At 35.7% G+C, this 15,031-nt stretch overlaps 1 protein-coding gene across 19 annotated transcripts in view; it reads left to right on the top strand.

The window, feature by feature from the left end:
• Positions 1-15,031, top strand: part of CCDC88A (coiled-coil domain containing 88A) — an 85,966-nt gene that overhangs the window by 62,971 nt on the left and 7,964 nt on the right. For 6 of the 19 annotated variants that reach the window (XM_052783962.1, XM_052783959.1, XM_052783970.1 and 3 more), the window contains 7 exons: positions 4,013-4,096; positions 5,152-5,355; positions 5,645-5,716; positions 6,261-6,347; positions 6,698-6,778; positions 8,250-8,515; positions 10,207-15,028. In XM_052783962.1, the coding sequence (XP_052639922.1) occupies positions 4,013-4,096; positions 5,152-5,355; positions 5,645-5,716; positions 6,261-6,347; positions 6,698-6,778; positions 8,250-8,515; positions 10,207-11,229 (1,817 nt within the window). In that variant the 3' untranslated portion in view covers positions 11,230-15,028. Of the gene's footprint in view, positions 1-4,012; positions 4,097-5,151; positions 5,356-5,644; positions 5,717-6,260; positions 6,348-6,489; positions 6,779-8,249; positions 8,516-10,206; positions 15,029-15,031 lie in introns of those variants that run through there. The other 13 variants (XM_052783974.1, XM_052783973.1, XM_052783967.1 and 10 more) reach the window with 10 other exon arrangements.

Raw genomic sequence — 15,031 nt, 5'->3', positions numbered from 1 at the left:
ACCGTTCGCGTTGGACAAAGTTAAGAGAATATCTCAGTGTGAGAAGTACTGATAATGGTGCACATTTCGCAGTCTATTTCTTCTGCTTTTAGAATGACTGTAAATTCTAAATATCAAGATGCTGTGGCTCCTTTCTTTTCTGTAAGAAGTGGCTTGGCAGTAGCGGCTTCCACTGAAAGAAGCTACAAGAAAGAGAAAACCTGTGAGTTGCTGCCTGTCTATGCAAATGCTCAGGTATTGTAGCTTTCCACACTGGTTGGAGGCAGTTTTGGGTATGGGAAGAGACAAGTTCTGTTATACCCTGATCTCCTGCGTCTGGGAATGGAGATGGCTGCAGAGGGAGCTGCTGAGGTAAAATGTCCTGTGTGTCCTTCAGAGGGCAAGAGGAGACAGCTTACGTTCCCCAAATTGCAGTCACTGGCACAAATCAGTGGTGGTCTCAAAAGCTAGAGGACAGAGTATCTGACATAAAGTCATCTTTGAGATGTATAGGTTTCCTATCCCATATCCCCTGTCAGAGGAAGTGAGAGGAGATACTGATTCCAAAATTAATTATCCTGCTGCTACTACTACTGATAAATAATTCGCTATGTGAAATCTGTAGATTTTCTTCTTTTGAAGGTGGTGATGGAGTCTGTTTTCCTAATACAGGATGCTTTCTCACACAAATATTTTCAACAGACCTGTTCTCTTACAAAGATAGGTGATTGTGGCACAAAAATCAGGTTACCCTGTTCTGCAGAGAAGGCCGCACCTGAGGTCTCACAGAGTGCTTGAGGCCCTTGTCTGATTCCAGAGGCCTTCTGGAAAGGAGGGGGTGCCTGTATGGCTGTTACTGTATGTACCATAAGTTAAATCCTGCAGGCAGTGTGGATACTGTGTTCTCCTCTGACTGCAGAGTTTCATCTTTGCTTTTCATATCTATATTCAGTGTGTGAATCAGGTGAGTACCACAGATCTGACATCTGCTTTGTGTGGAGCCTTTCATCTCAGGTGGGATGGGATACCATTCTGAGCTTTTGCATAGAAAACCCAAGGCAGGCAAGTGGAATTTTTTTTTTTTTTCTGTAGAGAAAAACAGATTATTTCTGCTAGCTTCCACTTTAGCCATTTCAGATTATCAACAATGTCCCAGGGAATTAAGGCTATTAGTAAGCCTGTCATCTTTAAATAGTAGTACCAGTAGCAGACTCATCATATCATAGAAGTAAAAGTAGTATATTGGGCTCCATTTTCTAGTACCAAAACATTTAGAAGATGTCTGCCTAACATTCTACTGTGTGCATGAAGAAAACAATTTGAGGATTTTAATACTATCCGTACAGAATCCCCCTGAGTATTTCTGGCAAACAGTAGGAGGATTACAAAACAGGAGATTCCTGATCAATGGAGGAATTCTGCAATACTTATCATTCACTCTCAGTTCAGAAAGCAAGAACATGTTCATAGAATACTGAAAAGGGAAAGAAAAGTTAATGAATTATAACTAGAGTTCTTTGAGTAGATGATTACTAAGACCAAAACAGTCCTCCTGCCATCCCGTTTTTAAGGTCTGTTGGAATAAAGGTGTAAAGAGCTAAAGCTGCCTAAGCTAAACTTTGTGGTGTCCTGTTTGTTTCTGCTGTAGCTCTGCCATTCCAGTATTTTTTGCAGGACATTTCTTTAGTCGTATTCTATGCAGAAATTAATTACATAATTCCTCCTCTCAAGGAGGTTGCATTTTACCAAAGGACAGGTTTTGATGTATTATTTCCAAGACATCAGTAGTTACAGCAGAGTTTTCTGTTTGGTACAGTTGCTGAGAGCCATAAATCAGTCCTTTTGGAGGTGATCTGTGTTAATGAACAAGAATCACAGATGACTCAAATGATTCTTGAACATCCTCTGGTTACTTTTTAATAAGATTAGAGTGGATGTTTTTAATTAAGAGGGATCAGTTATCTTGTCATAAAGGATTATAGAGGGATCAGTTATCTTGTCTATGAAGGATTATAGAAGTTACAAAAGAATCATGTTTTACCATGATGACAAAAAGATGACAAAAAGAAATAGAACAGAGTTACTTCTTTGGTTTGATGGCATTAGTGCTAAAACTGAGTAGTCACCTGTTAGAAAACGTCTCACGCTGTGCCTCATATTCCTTTGGCAGGGAGCTATTCAAAGATCTATGTACTTATATATAAATTAGGTAGACAACATGCATGTCTCCTTTATGGGAGGTTTAGCAGCCTCTCCCCTTTTTTTGAGCCAGTCAACATCTATGCTTATGTTGGTTTTGGCTTATTTTTTCAGGATCTACAAGAGGATTAATGCTTTATTGATCTGAAAACAACCCAACCAAACCAAACAAACAGTTATTTTGAAGTACCTACAAGTGTATGTACATAATAAAAAATACCTGTATACCTATATACTGAAAAATTCAAAGGTGAAATTGATTTAGTGTACTCCTAACTTATATAGGTAGCACATACGCCTTTCTTTTTTCCCTGTTCATCCCCACCCCACATCATAAGGACCTGACACAGGAGGGTGTTTGCTGTCCCTCTCCAGTCAAGATAGGGTTATACTCTGCAACTGTGAAAACTTTTGTGTTTGTTTTGGCCACTTGTGGCTGTGCCAATCATGCATTCGTTGGAAGCTGTAAAATGTATTGCATTGTAAACTTCTTACTCAAAGTGCAAACACAGAATAATATGATGGAGAGGGAGATTTATTCCTCTTTCAGGGTAGTTCATGTGCACTAGTAAATGCATGTGTATATATGCAATGCTGTATAAAATAGAAACTGCTGTATAACAAGCTGCTGGTTGAGCAGAAAACGAAGGCAAATGACAAAGCATGTGTCCCAAAGTGACTTCAGAGAGATAAAATAAGCAGATCTTGGGCTGATAGACTGGACTACACTGCTTTCATATCTGCATAAATAAGAACTTTTCCATAATTTCATTATGCATTTCTTTCTGGATCTCTACATGCTAGTTGTTTGTATGTGGCTCCTGTATGCTTGGCAGTCAGCTGACACGTTTATCTGATGCTTCAAAATGCAGGTGTCTGCCAGTAATCAGTTACTAATGCAGAATAGCTGAATCTAAGGACAAAATTAATTTGTGATTTCCCCCTCCTCCATCTTTCAATACTATTCGTAATTTTAACTCCATCTCCTCCTAGTATGTATCTCAATTTTCCCTTAGCCCTTCCAAAATTTTACAGCAATGCTCACATTCGGATATTCTTTTGCTATGTTTTTTTTAATCTTTGGTATTTTTTCAGCTAAAAAAATTGGTATATACTGTTCCAGCCAATAAATCTTGATTTTATTTTTCTTATTACAGATTTGAAGTGCATTATTTCAGTAAAATATTAAAATCATTGCACACAAACAGTAGATTGAACTTAAGGGCCATGTAATTTTTCTACAAGACAGCAGATGACCAAAATTATTAATGAGCACAAAATGTAACAAATGAAGACTGATAATAGATGATGTCCTACTAGAGATGCAGGGCAAAACATTACTAAAGCTATTAATCTCAAAATCTCAAAAAGTAATGATGTGAACACATTTTAAAGTAAAAGTTGTACTTAGAATTGCTTTCATTTTAAGCTTTTTTTTGCTTCGTGTTTTTCTTTATGTTCAAGAAATGTTATTTTTCACAGTAAAAACTATATAATCGTCAATTTCTGTAATCGTCTGCAAAGAAGTTATATTTATTTTTTCAAGAGCTTGGCAGTTAGAACTTTCAAACTGTATTACACTCTTCACCATTATTTTCGGTGCATTTCTGAGTATATTAAAATTTTCATAGTGTAGTTTTCATATTTCAGTGTAGTTTTCATATTTCATTATCACACAGAAGCATGATAATGATAGTTTTTAGCATAGCATACATAGCTTAAACTCAGACATTCATTTCTGTCCTTAGTTTCAACATTTAACTTCCATCTGTTCTTCTCCCTTTTTTTCTTTCATTTCCCTGTTTCTGTTTTTCCTCATGCTATGACATAAAAGTGGTTGCACTGAAAAGACTGCCCTTTTTGAGGAACAGACCGAAGGAAAAAGACAAAATGAAGGCCTTCTACCGTCGCTCCATGTGTAAGACTTTATGACAGTTCAGCTTCTTTTAAATGGCTACACTGGCTTCCATTACTAATTTTTCACTAACCTCTCCCTGGACTGCGCTGTATTTTTCCTCCTATTTTGCAATGTGCAAGTCCTGCTACAATACAAGGAGCTGGAGCTTTTTTCTTTTTTTTTTTTTTTTTTTTAATCTTGGCACTGAATACTTTATATATGTGCACATGTGCACACCCCCCCACACACGTTTACATGCACAAGCACATGCACATACATAAATACATATTCAGTGCATTGTGATTGCATATATTTGTATATATAGTTGTCTATATACACGTCTCTGTGTATATAAATTTACAGTGCACTGTGTTAACCTAAATAGTTCCAAATTACACATTTCATAAGCCTTTTGTTAAGAAATCACTGTAATTTTTTGTCTAAAGAAAGTGTAGAAAATAGTGCAAGGCTGTATGGTGGTCTGTCACTCTTCAAGTATTCATCAGTTGTTGCTGCCAAAATGTTGTATTGATTTATTTTATTTTATTTTATTTTATTTTATTTTTTAACGAGGGGTGGACAATTTTCTCTAGTTTTGTGAAGTAAAGGTGAATATCATCAGATGTCATCTTTTTCAGATCCTTTTATGTGTTATTATGTAAAATACAGTATCCCTGCAGTAACCTGCACTGTGCAAGGATCCCATATCATTGTTGACATTATATTGTATTAGCACTTTTGCCCATTTTATCTTTATTCATTCCATTTTATCATTGCAAACAGTATATCAAAGCTTCTAACATATATATTACATATCACTGCAGCACAAGCATGGCGATTATACCTAATAAAACTAGTTTTAAGAACCATACTGAACTGAAAGAAGTCTCCGACTTATAACACTTCTCATTCATTGAGCTGATTGCATGTCATAACATGGATGATCTTGTGTTTATATCTTCCAGTATTCAATACGCTTCAATGCTTAGAAAACTGTCAAACACTTTGCAATACAAAATAAGAACAGAAGCAAATACATTGACCATGCTGATCATTTGCTTTCATTTGCATCCCAGCCATGAATGACCTGGTGCAGTCCATGGTCCTAGCAGGAGGACAATGGACAGGTAGTTCTGAGCATCTGGAGGGTCCCGATGATATATCTACGGGTAAAAGGAGGAAAGAATTGGGAGCTATGGCCTTCTCTACTACAGCCATCAACTTTGCAACTGTCAACTCTTCTACAGGCTTCAGATCCAAGCAGTTGCTAAATAATAAAGGTATAGGTAGAAGCTTTTTGCACCATGATGTGACTATGTGTAACAACAATTTCATGTAAATATTGTTTTTACTTACATTTTAAGTTTTTCAGAAAAAAGCAACCTTAATAATTGAGTTGCAGTGCTAAGATACTGAATAGGTTTAATAACTGCCGTATTTTTCCTACAGAATGTTACCTAAGTAAAAATGGATTGGTTTGAAAAAATTTTTAGTGTACTTTACAGATGATAAATATTTTAATAATAATTTTATTTTATTTTACATCTTCGTTTATGTCTCTGGGTACAGATACTACATCCTTTGAAGATGTAAGCCCACAAGGTATTAGTGATGATTCTAGTACAGGATCAAGAGTTCATGGTAAGATGTAAACTTTAATTAAATGAATTAAGGATATATTATGTGAATGTTAATGAAGTTTGCAAAAAAAAGTGAATGGCATTGTTACAAGTGAGCATGCTTTCTGTGAATGCCTATCTCTTGAATGTATAGTATCATTTCTTCAGATTATTCTTTTTTTTCTTAACTACTACATCAGATAGATGTTCTATATATCTAATAGAAAGTATCTATGAAGTGCATCTGAACAGGATCAAAACATTTTCCCTTTTAAAAATTTATTTGGTGTTAATAGTAAAATAAAAGAAGTTATAATTTTAATCCTAAAAGAACTAAATCTAAATCTGGCCTGATTTTTCAATGTTTATTGTTCAGCAAAACCTAAATTTGTCATGTACTGTATCTTATAAAATCATTACATGTTTCTTCAAGCAAAGCTATGAAGTGAAAGCTATAATAGATTATTTAGAAGTGAAGTTTTAACTCTAGTACAAACACTTACAATTAGTATGAGCAACAAACATTTTTGAAGATGATAACAGTGCATTTCCCTTGTATTGGATAGGAGTACAGGACATTATCTGTGCAGATGCTCTTGCTCCTCCTGTTCGTGGCATTTCAACAATGTGCAAGGTTCCTTGTCAAATCTGTTGTAAGTGACCTAATCACGAGCAGCTTTCTGCATGCCCATCCTTTCATCTGTAAAATCCTGGTTTCCCACTAACCAATCAGTTTCAATTCTAAATGTACACTATTTCTCTCTTCCTCTCCCTTGTACCTTAATATTCCTGTAGTCCCCTTTTCTAAAGTGTCCTCTTGGACTGCCTGGAAATCCCTTCGCTTTCTGATCTGTAAGAAACCACTTTGTTGACAAACAGGCATGCTCAGCCTGTGAACTAGTGCATGATTCCTGCCTCTGAGCATTCTGTGATCAGAATGTAAAGGTACCGTGTCATCTGCTAAAATTTTGTTCATCATGGTGTCTCCTAATTTTCCATTTAGCTTCCAGACCAGCCAGCCTTGATAGTGGCAGAACATCCACTAGCAATAGCAATAACAATGCTTCAATCCATGAAGTCAAAGGTATGCTGTAGGTGAATTTACATACATCCTTCATTTCCATTTCTCTAAGATCATCTATATAGGGTAAAAAAAAGCAAAAACAAAACCAAAAAAAACAAAACAAAAAAAACCCCAGAAAAATTCCTACAACACACCACAGCATGTTTTTCTTTAAGCATTTTATAGCCTTCATTCCCCAAATTAGGAACGGATACAGGTATTAACAGAACTTAGTTTTTAATAAATATTAGAAGAGTGATATTAGTATATAAGTTTCAAACTATTTTAAACCAAACCTAACCCAAGTAACAATGTTACAAAATAAGAATTCCCCCCAAATTACTTTAACTTATTTTTAAGCAGAGAAGTTGCTCCATTTTTTTCTCCTAGCATCCTACTATGTGTGCACTGCTGCTGTAAAGCTGTATAGTGTACAACACAAACTGGAGAAAATGGCATATGTAATACCGTCCTGTAAACTTTCATATTTTATTTTTAAAAGATGAGTAACGTTCCTGGTTTTAACAATATTCTCTAAGTTTCTTGTATTATCAGCCTTGATATATTTTTGTTTATAATGGCCGTTCTAGCGGGACACCGTTGTACATACTAGACTAGAACGCTGCCAACTCAAGACATCATTTAATATTCATGGCTTGCATTTATTAAACAGTATCTCTTTGTTTGGAAATTCAGAGATGAATGCTAGCTTAAGATTTTTATTAGTTTATTTTCTGTCTGTTTCATTAATCCCTTCTATAAAAGATTCTTTGAGGTAGTCCTTGCCCCAGTTTCCATACAGTATTAGAAATTTCTTCTGTAAACAATTTATCTTTCTTTAAACATAAGTTCATTTCTTAGGAGTAACTTGAAGTAGGAAATACTTGATTATTCATCAGTATTTTTTAAGCAATTCACAATTATTGAAAAATAAAAAGAATTGGTGTTGTGGAATTTATTTTGCATTTAATGCTATATGCTTCCTTCAGGTCACAGTTGTAATAAACTAGAAGTAATGGCAGAAACTGTTGGAGAAGCAGCATTCCTGAATAGCTCTTGTTGAAGAACTATGTTGAAGAAAATATTTTCTTTCCATTCTGTCCTTTGTATTTCGTTTAATGTAAAAGTCATTAATAGTATGTTAGAGTGTGTGCCTCACAGTGATGCTGAACAAGAGTGGAGGCATATCTTTAGCCTCTTGGAGTATAGTATTATGTAGATGGAGGCCCATCTTGGGGGGGGGGGGGGTTTGTTTGTTTTTTTTCAAAAAAATCATGTCACGTTTAAAGAGCTTTAAGAGGTAAGTCAGGGGAGTGTAATTGTATTAATATATTTGGTTTGAATAAAAAAGGACAATGGGATTTTTTAGTATTTTAAATAGAATTATTGTTAACTGAATCTGATAATGTTCCAGATTTGAGTAAGGTTATAATATTTAACAGCTTTCATATATTTTTCTTACGGAAATACTTAATACCATTTACCCCAAAAGCAGGTGCAGTTAACAATCAAAGCAGGCCTCAAAGTCACAGCAGCGGAGAATTTAGTCTGCTACATGAACATGAGGCTTGGTCTAGCAGCAGCAGCAGTCCTATTCAGTATTTGAAAGGTCATACAAGGTCTAGTCCTGTGCTCCAGCAAAGAACGCCTGAAACACTGGATAGTCATGGAAAACAGATCAAAACCGGTTCTCCTGGAAGTGAAGTTGTTACCCTGCAACAGTTTTTAGAAGAAAGCAACAAGAGTACCTCAAGCGAGGTTAGTTTAAAAAACGTTTTAACTACGTATTATCCCATATATGGGCACAGAATTAATAGAAGACTTATAGTGAGTAGAATTGCTTTAAAACTTTGTGGAGATATTGGTTACACCTGCATTAAGAAGTAGTGTGGACTGTATCCTGATAAACTAGTCTTGCTCTATTACACACAAAATCATTTGGAATTTCACAGCTTGACCCTTTCTGGGTTACTGATTTAGGTAAGGAAGTTGATCTCTACTGCACAAAGTTGTCCAGTGTACTGATGCATGGTACACTCATCAGAGTTCAGATAGAAGGCCATGAACTCAAAGTAGGTTTGCTTTTCTTCTTCCAGTTCAGCTCTTGTCTTCAGTAAGAGCTGTTGTTAGATCTGTCTTACATCAACAGGAAAGAAGACGCTTTACTTCATTCCCTGAGGAGAGACTCTTGTCTACTTCAGTTTAGTCTTTTTAACTCTACGGAGCAAAAAAAATTACCTTGGAGCTCACGGAAATCTGAGAGGAGTAAGACAAAGATAATGTTTCTGTAAATCAGTGGCAGTTTGTTAAAAGCCCAAAATCACCTTGTCTCTGCTAGTATTCTAATTTCTTCATCACTAGTTCTTGAGTAGATCTGTCCGAAACCTGGAAGTGCTCTAGGATAAAGCAAGCCAGTTACTGGACTAGGTCTATCAAGAGTAAGGATCAGACTCCATCTATTTTTAATGACACAACTGAAATTGAAAAATATACATTCACAGCTGAATTGATTGGGGGTACTCTGTGACTTGAGTCTGGACTAAATTTCCAGGGTTTTTGTTAGATACTTAAAATTATCTCTCACCTCTGGTCTCTCTGACAAGGATTTTTGTTTTTTAAGCATTAGACAACACTTTTCTGGCAATAGAAATAAAAGAAACCACCTGAGTCATCAAGTCCAGTCCACTGCTGTTCATGAATCACAGAATCCCTTTCATAGCATCACAGAATCATTCAGGTTGGAAGGGTATTCAAGAGGTCTCTTTTCAACCTTCTGCCAGAGCATTTCCTTAATGCTCCTAGCTTTATTCTTTCCAAATTGTCTCTTTTACCATTTTGAAAAAGGCTGAAGTCTTTCTCCACTGAGTCTTTGAATAGTATTCACCTAAACTTTTTTTTCTAGCTCTGAAGTCTTTTTTCCAAAAAGAAAAAATCGGGAACTGTGCGGTCCAGATTTAGGCACCAAGGGTGCCTAAAAGTTATGTGCTTTGTATTACTTTCTGAGATTTTTGTCTTTACTATTTGAGTGTATAGAGAATTTAAGCATTTCATTTTAATTTAAGCTGATACAGATGATCAGTACAAGTTAAAATAATCGTCCATATGAAATTACTTAGGAAGTGTTGATGAGCGGTGACAGAGGGCAAGTGAGTGAGAAGATGAAGTTTTGATTATCTGATTTGTTGAGTTAATCAGTATTACAGGAACAAACTTCAGATAGTTGTGATCTGTCTGACACCTAGTTTTCAAAGTACTTGCTTGTAAGCTGTATAGAAGAGTCATGAGTATGTACGGTAAATGTTTAATACCACTTTTAGATCTGAGAAATTAAAAAAAAAAAAAACAAAAAAACAACTTTTAAGATTTTTTCATTAATGTCCAGAAAGATTGCTTAAGAAATGTCAAAATTACAATTCATGAATTTATAAGATGTTTCATTTTTTTGACAGATGAAATGTATGAGTGAAGAGAATCTTTTAGATGAAGTCATGAAAAGCTTATCTGAATCTGCGGAGCTGACAGGAAAGGAAAAGCTGAGAAAACAGCCGTCTGCCGGTTGTGGTATTGTGAGATCATTAAGTGTAAAAAATACAGTTGATTTCTCAGATGGACGATCCATTAAACCAGAACAGCTTGTAAGGCCTAGCCTTCGTAAAACTGAAGATATCTACTTCACTAGCTCCCCTATAAAATTTACATCAGGCGCTCAAGGAAAGGCCAAATCAGTTAAAGAAAAGATACAAGCAACTGTATCACAGCGACAATCAAGAGATTGCAATCCTTATGCTACCTTACCTCGCGCAAGCAGCGTGATTTCTACGGCAGAAGGAACTACTCGAAGGACAAGCATTCACGATTTTTTGTCTAAGGACAGTAGGCAACCTGTATCAGTTGATCCAGCACCATCCACCGCTGACAGAAGTGTTCCATCAACCTCCAGTGAGTACTCAGCACACCAGTTATCCTCTAATTTTTTTCACTGTGTGGCTTACAGAGTAGATTGTGTTCCACAAAGCAATGTAGCTAATATAGTTAAACCATGTAATTTAGGATGTAACTCTGATGTGCCTAAGACTTCAAGGATGGAAAGGTCAAATTTTTGTGAGAGAACTTTGCTAAGCACAGGTGTGTTTGATGATAAAGTCAGTATATCTGGTAATGACAGCACAGGATCATTTACTGTGGCTCAGCCATTTTTGTCCCTTAACACCGAATTAGTTAGTAATATAAGTGGCTTGCCTCAAAGATCTACATCAAAAACAACTGATCAGGCAAATCTGTCAGCTTTTAGATCAGTACCAAAAAAACAAGAACAGCCTTCTGCTAATCAGAAATCTGATCAGAGTGACCTATGGTCGGTTCTAACTAGTGAATTTGTTCCTACCACCTGTGTAAACACTAGTGAGGCTGAATCCCTGCTACTGGTTTCTGAAGATAATAAAACTGTGTGGTATGAGTATGGTTGTGTGTGATAAGGAAGTTGTATTACTAAATATATATATTACGACATATAGGTGTTCTTCTCAATGTCCACTGGATTCAGAGAAAATTTCACTACAATGAAAAAATAATTTCTTGTTAGAACTGTGGGTTGTTGTTTTCTAAGAACAATGGCATAGGGCTCAGTTGTGTACTCTAGCATGTTTGAATGTAAAATTGTAACCTCACCAAAGTTTGCATGAAACATTAATTGCACTGTATATATTTTGCATGCCTTTAAAAGTCTTCATAATACAAGCTATATTTTTATTTCTCACACATTACAAATATTTTGGTTTTTTCCTGTATGTTACTGAATGCATGTTAAACCAATTGCATGCTGCATTGCCAAAAATGGCACAGTGAACAACATAATTTCCGGTACAAAGACAGTACTTTCCAGTTGTGCTTGTGCTTTCAGATGTATCAGTAACACATTGGTTATGTATTTGGAGTAAAAATACTTTTTTTCCTCCCTTCTTTCAAAAGTGAGATACTAATGAAAAGAAGCATTTAGAGAGATTTCAGTGTCTTACCCTTTTCATTTATGCCATGTCCTGGCATAAATGCACTTTGCACAAGGAACAGGTTATAGCCCAATAATTCAGTGCCTCTAGCTTGCACAATAAACATGAATTACTGTTCATACTTACTAAAATATTTGAACATTAATAAATACAAAGACCATTCATAATCCTAAACAGAAATGATAATTCTTATGAAGAAGTAATAAATAGTCACATGATATGCAGCACTTGTAATGAAAAAATGACCCTTTCCACCTTTTCCCTTTTGTATGCTTTGTCTGTCCACGTCTGGTGTACAAATGTGGTGAAGTGTACGGTTTTATTAGGAGTCAAATAACAGAGTTATATGAGACTCCTTGTGATGTATGGTAATAAAAACCTGTGTTGATTATGGTGGAAATTCATTTTTTCTTCCTAACAGAAGTAACACTAATATAATAGTAAACAAGATGTGTAACAAAATAACAGAAAAACTGTTAAATTAACATAGTTAAATAAAAGAAAAAATAACAAGTTTGCTTGCAAAATCTTAGGAGTATAGGAATGCTTAAGGTAATAACTCATTAAATCCCAGATGACCAGCTAAAGAGAAATGTTGAAAAGTAATTACTTAATACGCTACTGTCTTTGCAATTGCTTGAAACTTCTTAATTGTAAATATAAACAGTTTAAAATTGTGTCATACTTAAACTACAATTACATGAGGCTTTAGACAGTAGCACTTTATTGCAAGAGGAAATAGTTACTGACAGTTATTGTAGGCCAAAATTACATACACTATAAAAAAACTGAATGAAAATATATCTAGAGGAAAAAATATTTAAAATTGAAAATAACTATTAAAAATAATGAATTGTCATATTATGATTTTTACAGTTTAATTTATTTTGCCAGCAGTTTTGTGGCAGTTATGGTACTGCTGTGTGGGTTGAACTTTAATTCCTTAGTGTTTAACTAGGGAGGGGTAAAAGTGCTGCAAATACCCAGTTCCTCAAGGAAAACCAGCAGACGTGCCATATGTTAGTCTATAAGGTCTCCATTTCATACAGGAGAATTGGTGATAAAATGCGGAGATAGCCCTTTCCAGAGCTCCAGCTACATTTCAAGGTGGGGAAAAGGAACGGGAGGAGAAGATTGGATGTTTCAAAGACATTCTGTGGAGGGTAAAATTACTGTTTCAAAATGTAAAGCAGCATCCTTTAACCCGTCTGCAGGCATCCATTATTATTGGGCTGATAAATTTCTCGCTCCTCTTCAGTGTTGTTCACAGCATGTTGTTAGTTATTGCTGTATTCACTCTAGAATTATCTCACCATTAAAAAAAAAAAAAGGCAAATCCAAATCTGAAATACAATCTTAATTTCGCATACATTTACTCTCACACAGCAAGATCATTGTTCTGATCCTGGGTCATGTCATTTGACTTGATTTCTATTAATCTATAGATGCGTTTGAATTGGCCTTGAGATGAACAGCGCTGTTACCTGAAGTGACACGTGCATAATACATTTTGCAAGTTAAGGAATTCTAGAGAAAATCTTCTTAGCTCTTAGAGTACTTACTATAAACTCATACTGTTCTACCAGTATCTGTGTTTTTCTTAACTGATTGCAAGCCTGTGTCTGGCAGCGAGGCTGCTTGTTATGATCAGAACAAGGTTCATAGCTAGAGGTAGTATCTTCTATTTAGATCAGATGCTATTGTTCGAGAAATCAGATAAGCTTTCAGGCATGCTATTATCTCGTTTGCCAGCCTTGTCTTGATTAGGTCCTTAGACTGTCACAGCTACAAAAAATACCAGTATTGTCTCCAGATACATTACGAAGTCTCCAGCATGACCACTGAACCCCGATTGGAATCATGAGCAAGGCCAAGGTCTAAAGAGAAATTTTAAAGGTTACCCCTGTAGAGTGAAGCTAAAGCTTGCTATCAAGGCAACAAAATACTTTTTATACATTTTTTCCAGCCACTGCCCATGGGGCACTTCAGTTTGCATTGTTTCATTTCTTTTCACAGCACTAAGCTTTCACATACAAACCAAATCTGATAGTGAGTATTTATGCCTGATATTTAATGCCTTTTGAGCCTGTGTTTTACCTTACTCCATTGGGGGCAGGGGGGTGGGGCAGTATTAAAACAGCTTCTCTCTTAAATACAAAGGGCTTCAGAATAACTGAGTGTTAGTGTCTCTGAACACCAGTGTCTCAGATCCTCTGTGGGAGTTCTAGACTAACCTCATCCAGCTCAAGCTCAAACTATTTTGCATCGTTTTGCAAATTTGTGATGAATTGCATTTCAGTTCTGAGGATAATAACTTTTGGTGCTCCTATTTTTGCTCCGTTGAGTTCAGCTGCAGCAGCAAAAGCATGCTGCTAAAGATTTTTTTTTAATGTCTCTGAATAATAAATTGTCAACATTTCTTTATTGTATATGAAAGAAAACAATGGTTTCATGTAGAGAAGGATTATTTTCTTCCACTTTTTGGTCTTTGCGCTTTAACAATAACATCATGGATGTCTCAGTCTGTGCTCAAATAGTGGAAAGATCTGTGAAATTCCTTTCAGACCCAAGCACTACTGCTCCTCGGCTGTTCAAATGGCTGACTGTAAAACACATGGTGCACTCACTCATTCCTATTCCTTGGACCTTGCTGCCTTTAAAAATGATAAGCTAGGACTTTGCATGGTAACTATAAACATTAAATATATTGCTGCTGGCCAAAAAGGTTTTATTGTTCAGGCTTAATAATGTCCTTGCAGTTAAAGGTTTGCTTGATGCTTTGCTTTAAGTGAATAGTAAATTAAGATACTGCATTTTGCACGTTCAAGCTGTTGCATGCAAAGATAATTTTCTGTTTTGCAGAATTGAATGTGAACATCTCTGTCAATGTGTAGCAGGTAAAAATGCAATGATGAGTTAAGTTCTCTGCTAGGTTCAGTCAGCCTCGATTTACATCTGATTATTTTTTTTCCTTTTCATAGACACAGAAATTTAGGGTTAGTGTGTCTAAAAGTTAAGTATATCTGATTGTGGCTTTGAAAATAATACCTGGTTATTCTAAAAGCTAAGGTGAATTTTAATGAGTGTAGTTGAGTAGGTACTTCCAGTGAGTTTCTTCTATCCCTCTCCTCTGTCCTTTCCTCTAAAAAACAAAAAAAAGTGTTTATATATCCTTTTGCTCTACTAATAAGTAGAATGTATTTTAATGCATGAGGGTTTTTTTCATGTCCTGATAAACACAATGAATAACATGAAATGCTTTTCTCTG

The sequence above is a fragment of the Harpia harpyja genome, chromosome 4 (genome assembly GCF_026419915.1).
Source record: "Harpia harpyja isolate bHarHar1 chromosome 4, bHarHar1 primary haplotype, whole genome shotgun sequence".
In the NCBI taxonomy this organism is placed as follows: Eukaryota; Metazoa; Chordata; class Aves; order Accipitriformes; family Accipitridae; genus Harpia; species Harpia harpyja.
This window is presented reverse-complemented; position numbering and strand designations above follow the sequence as displayed.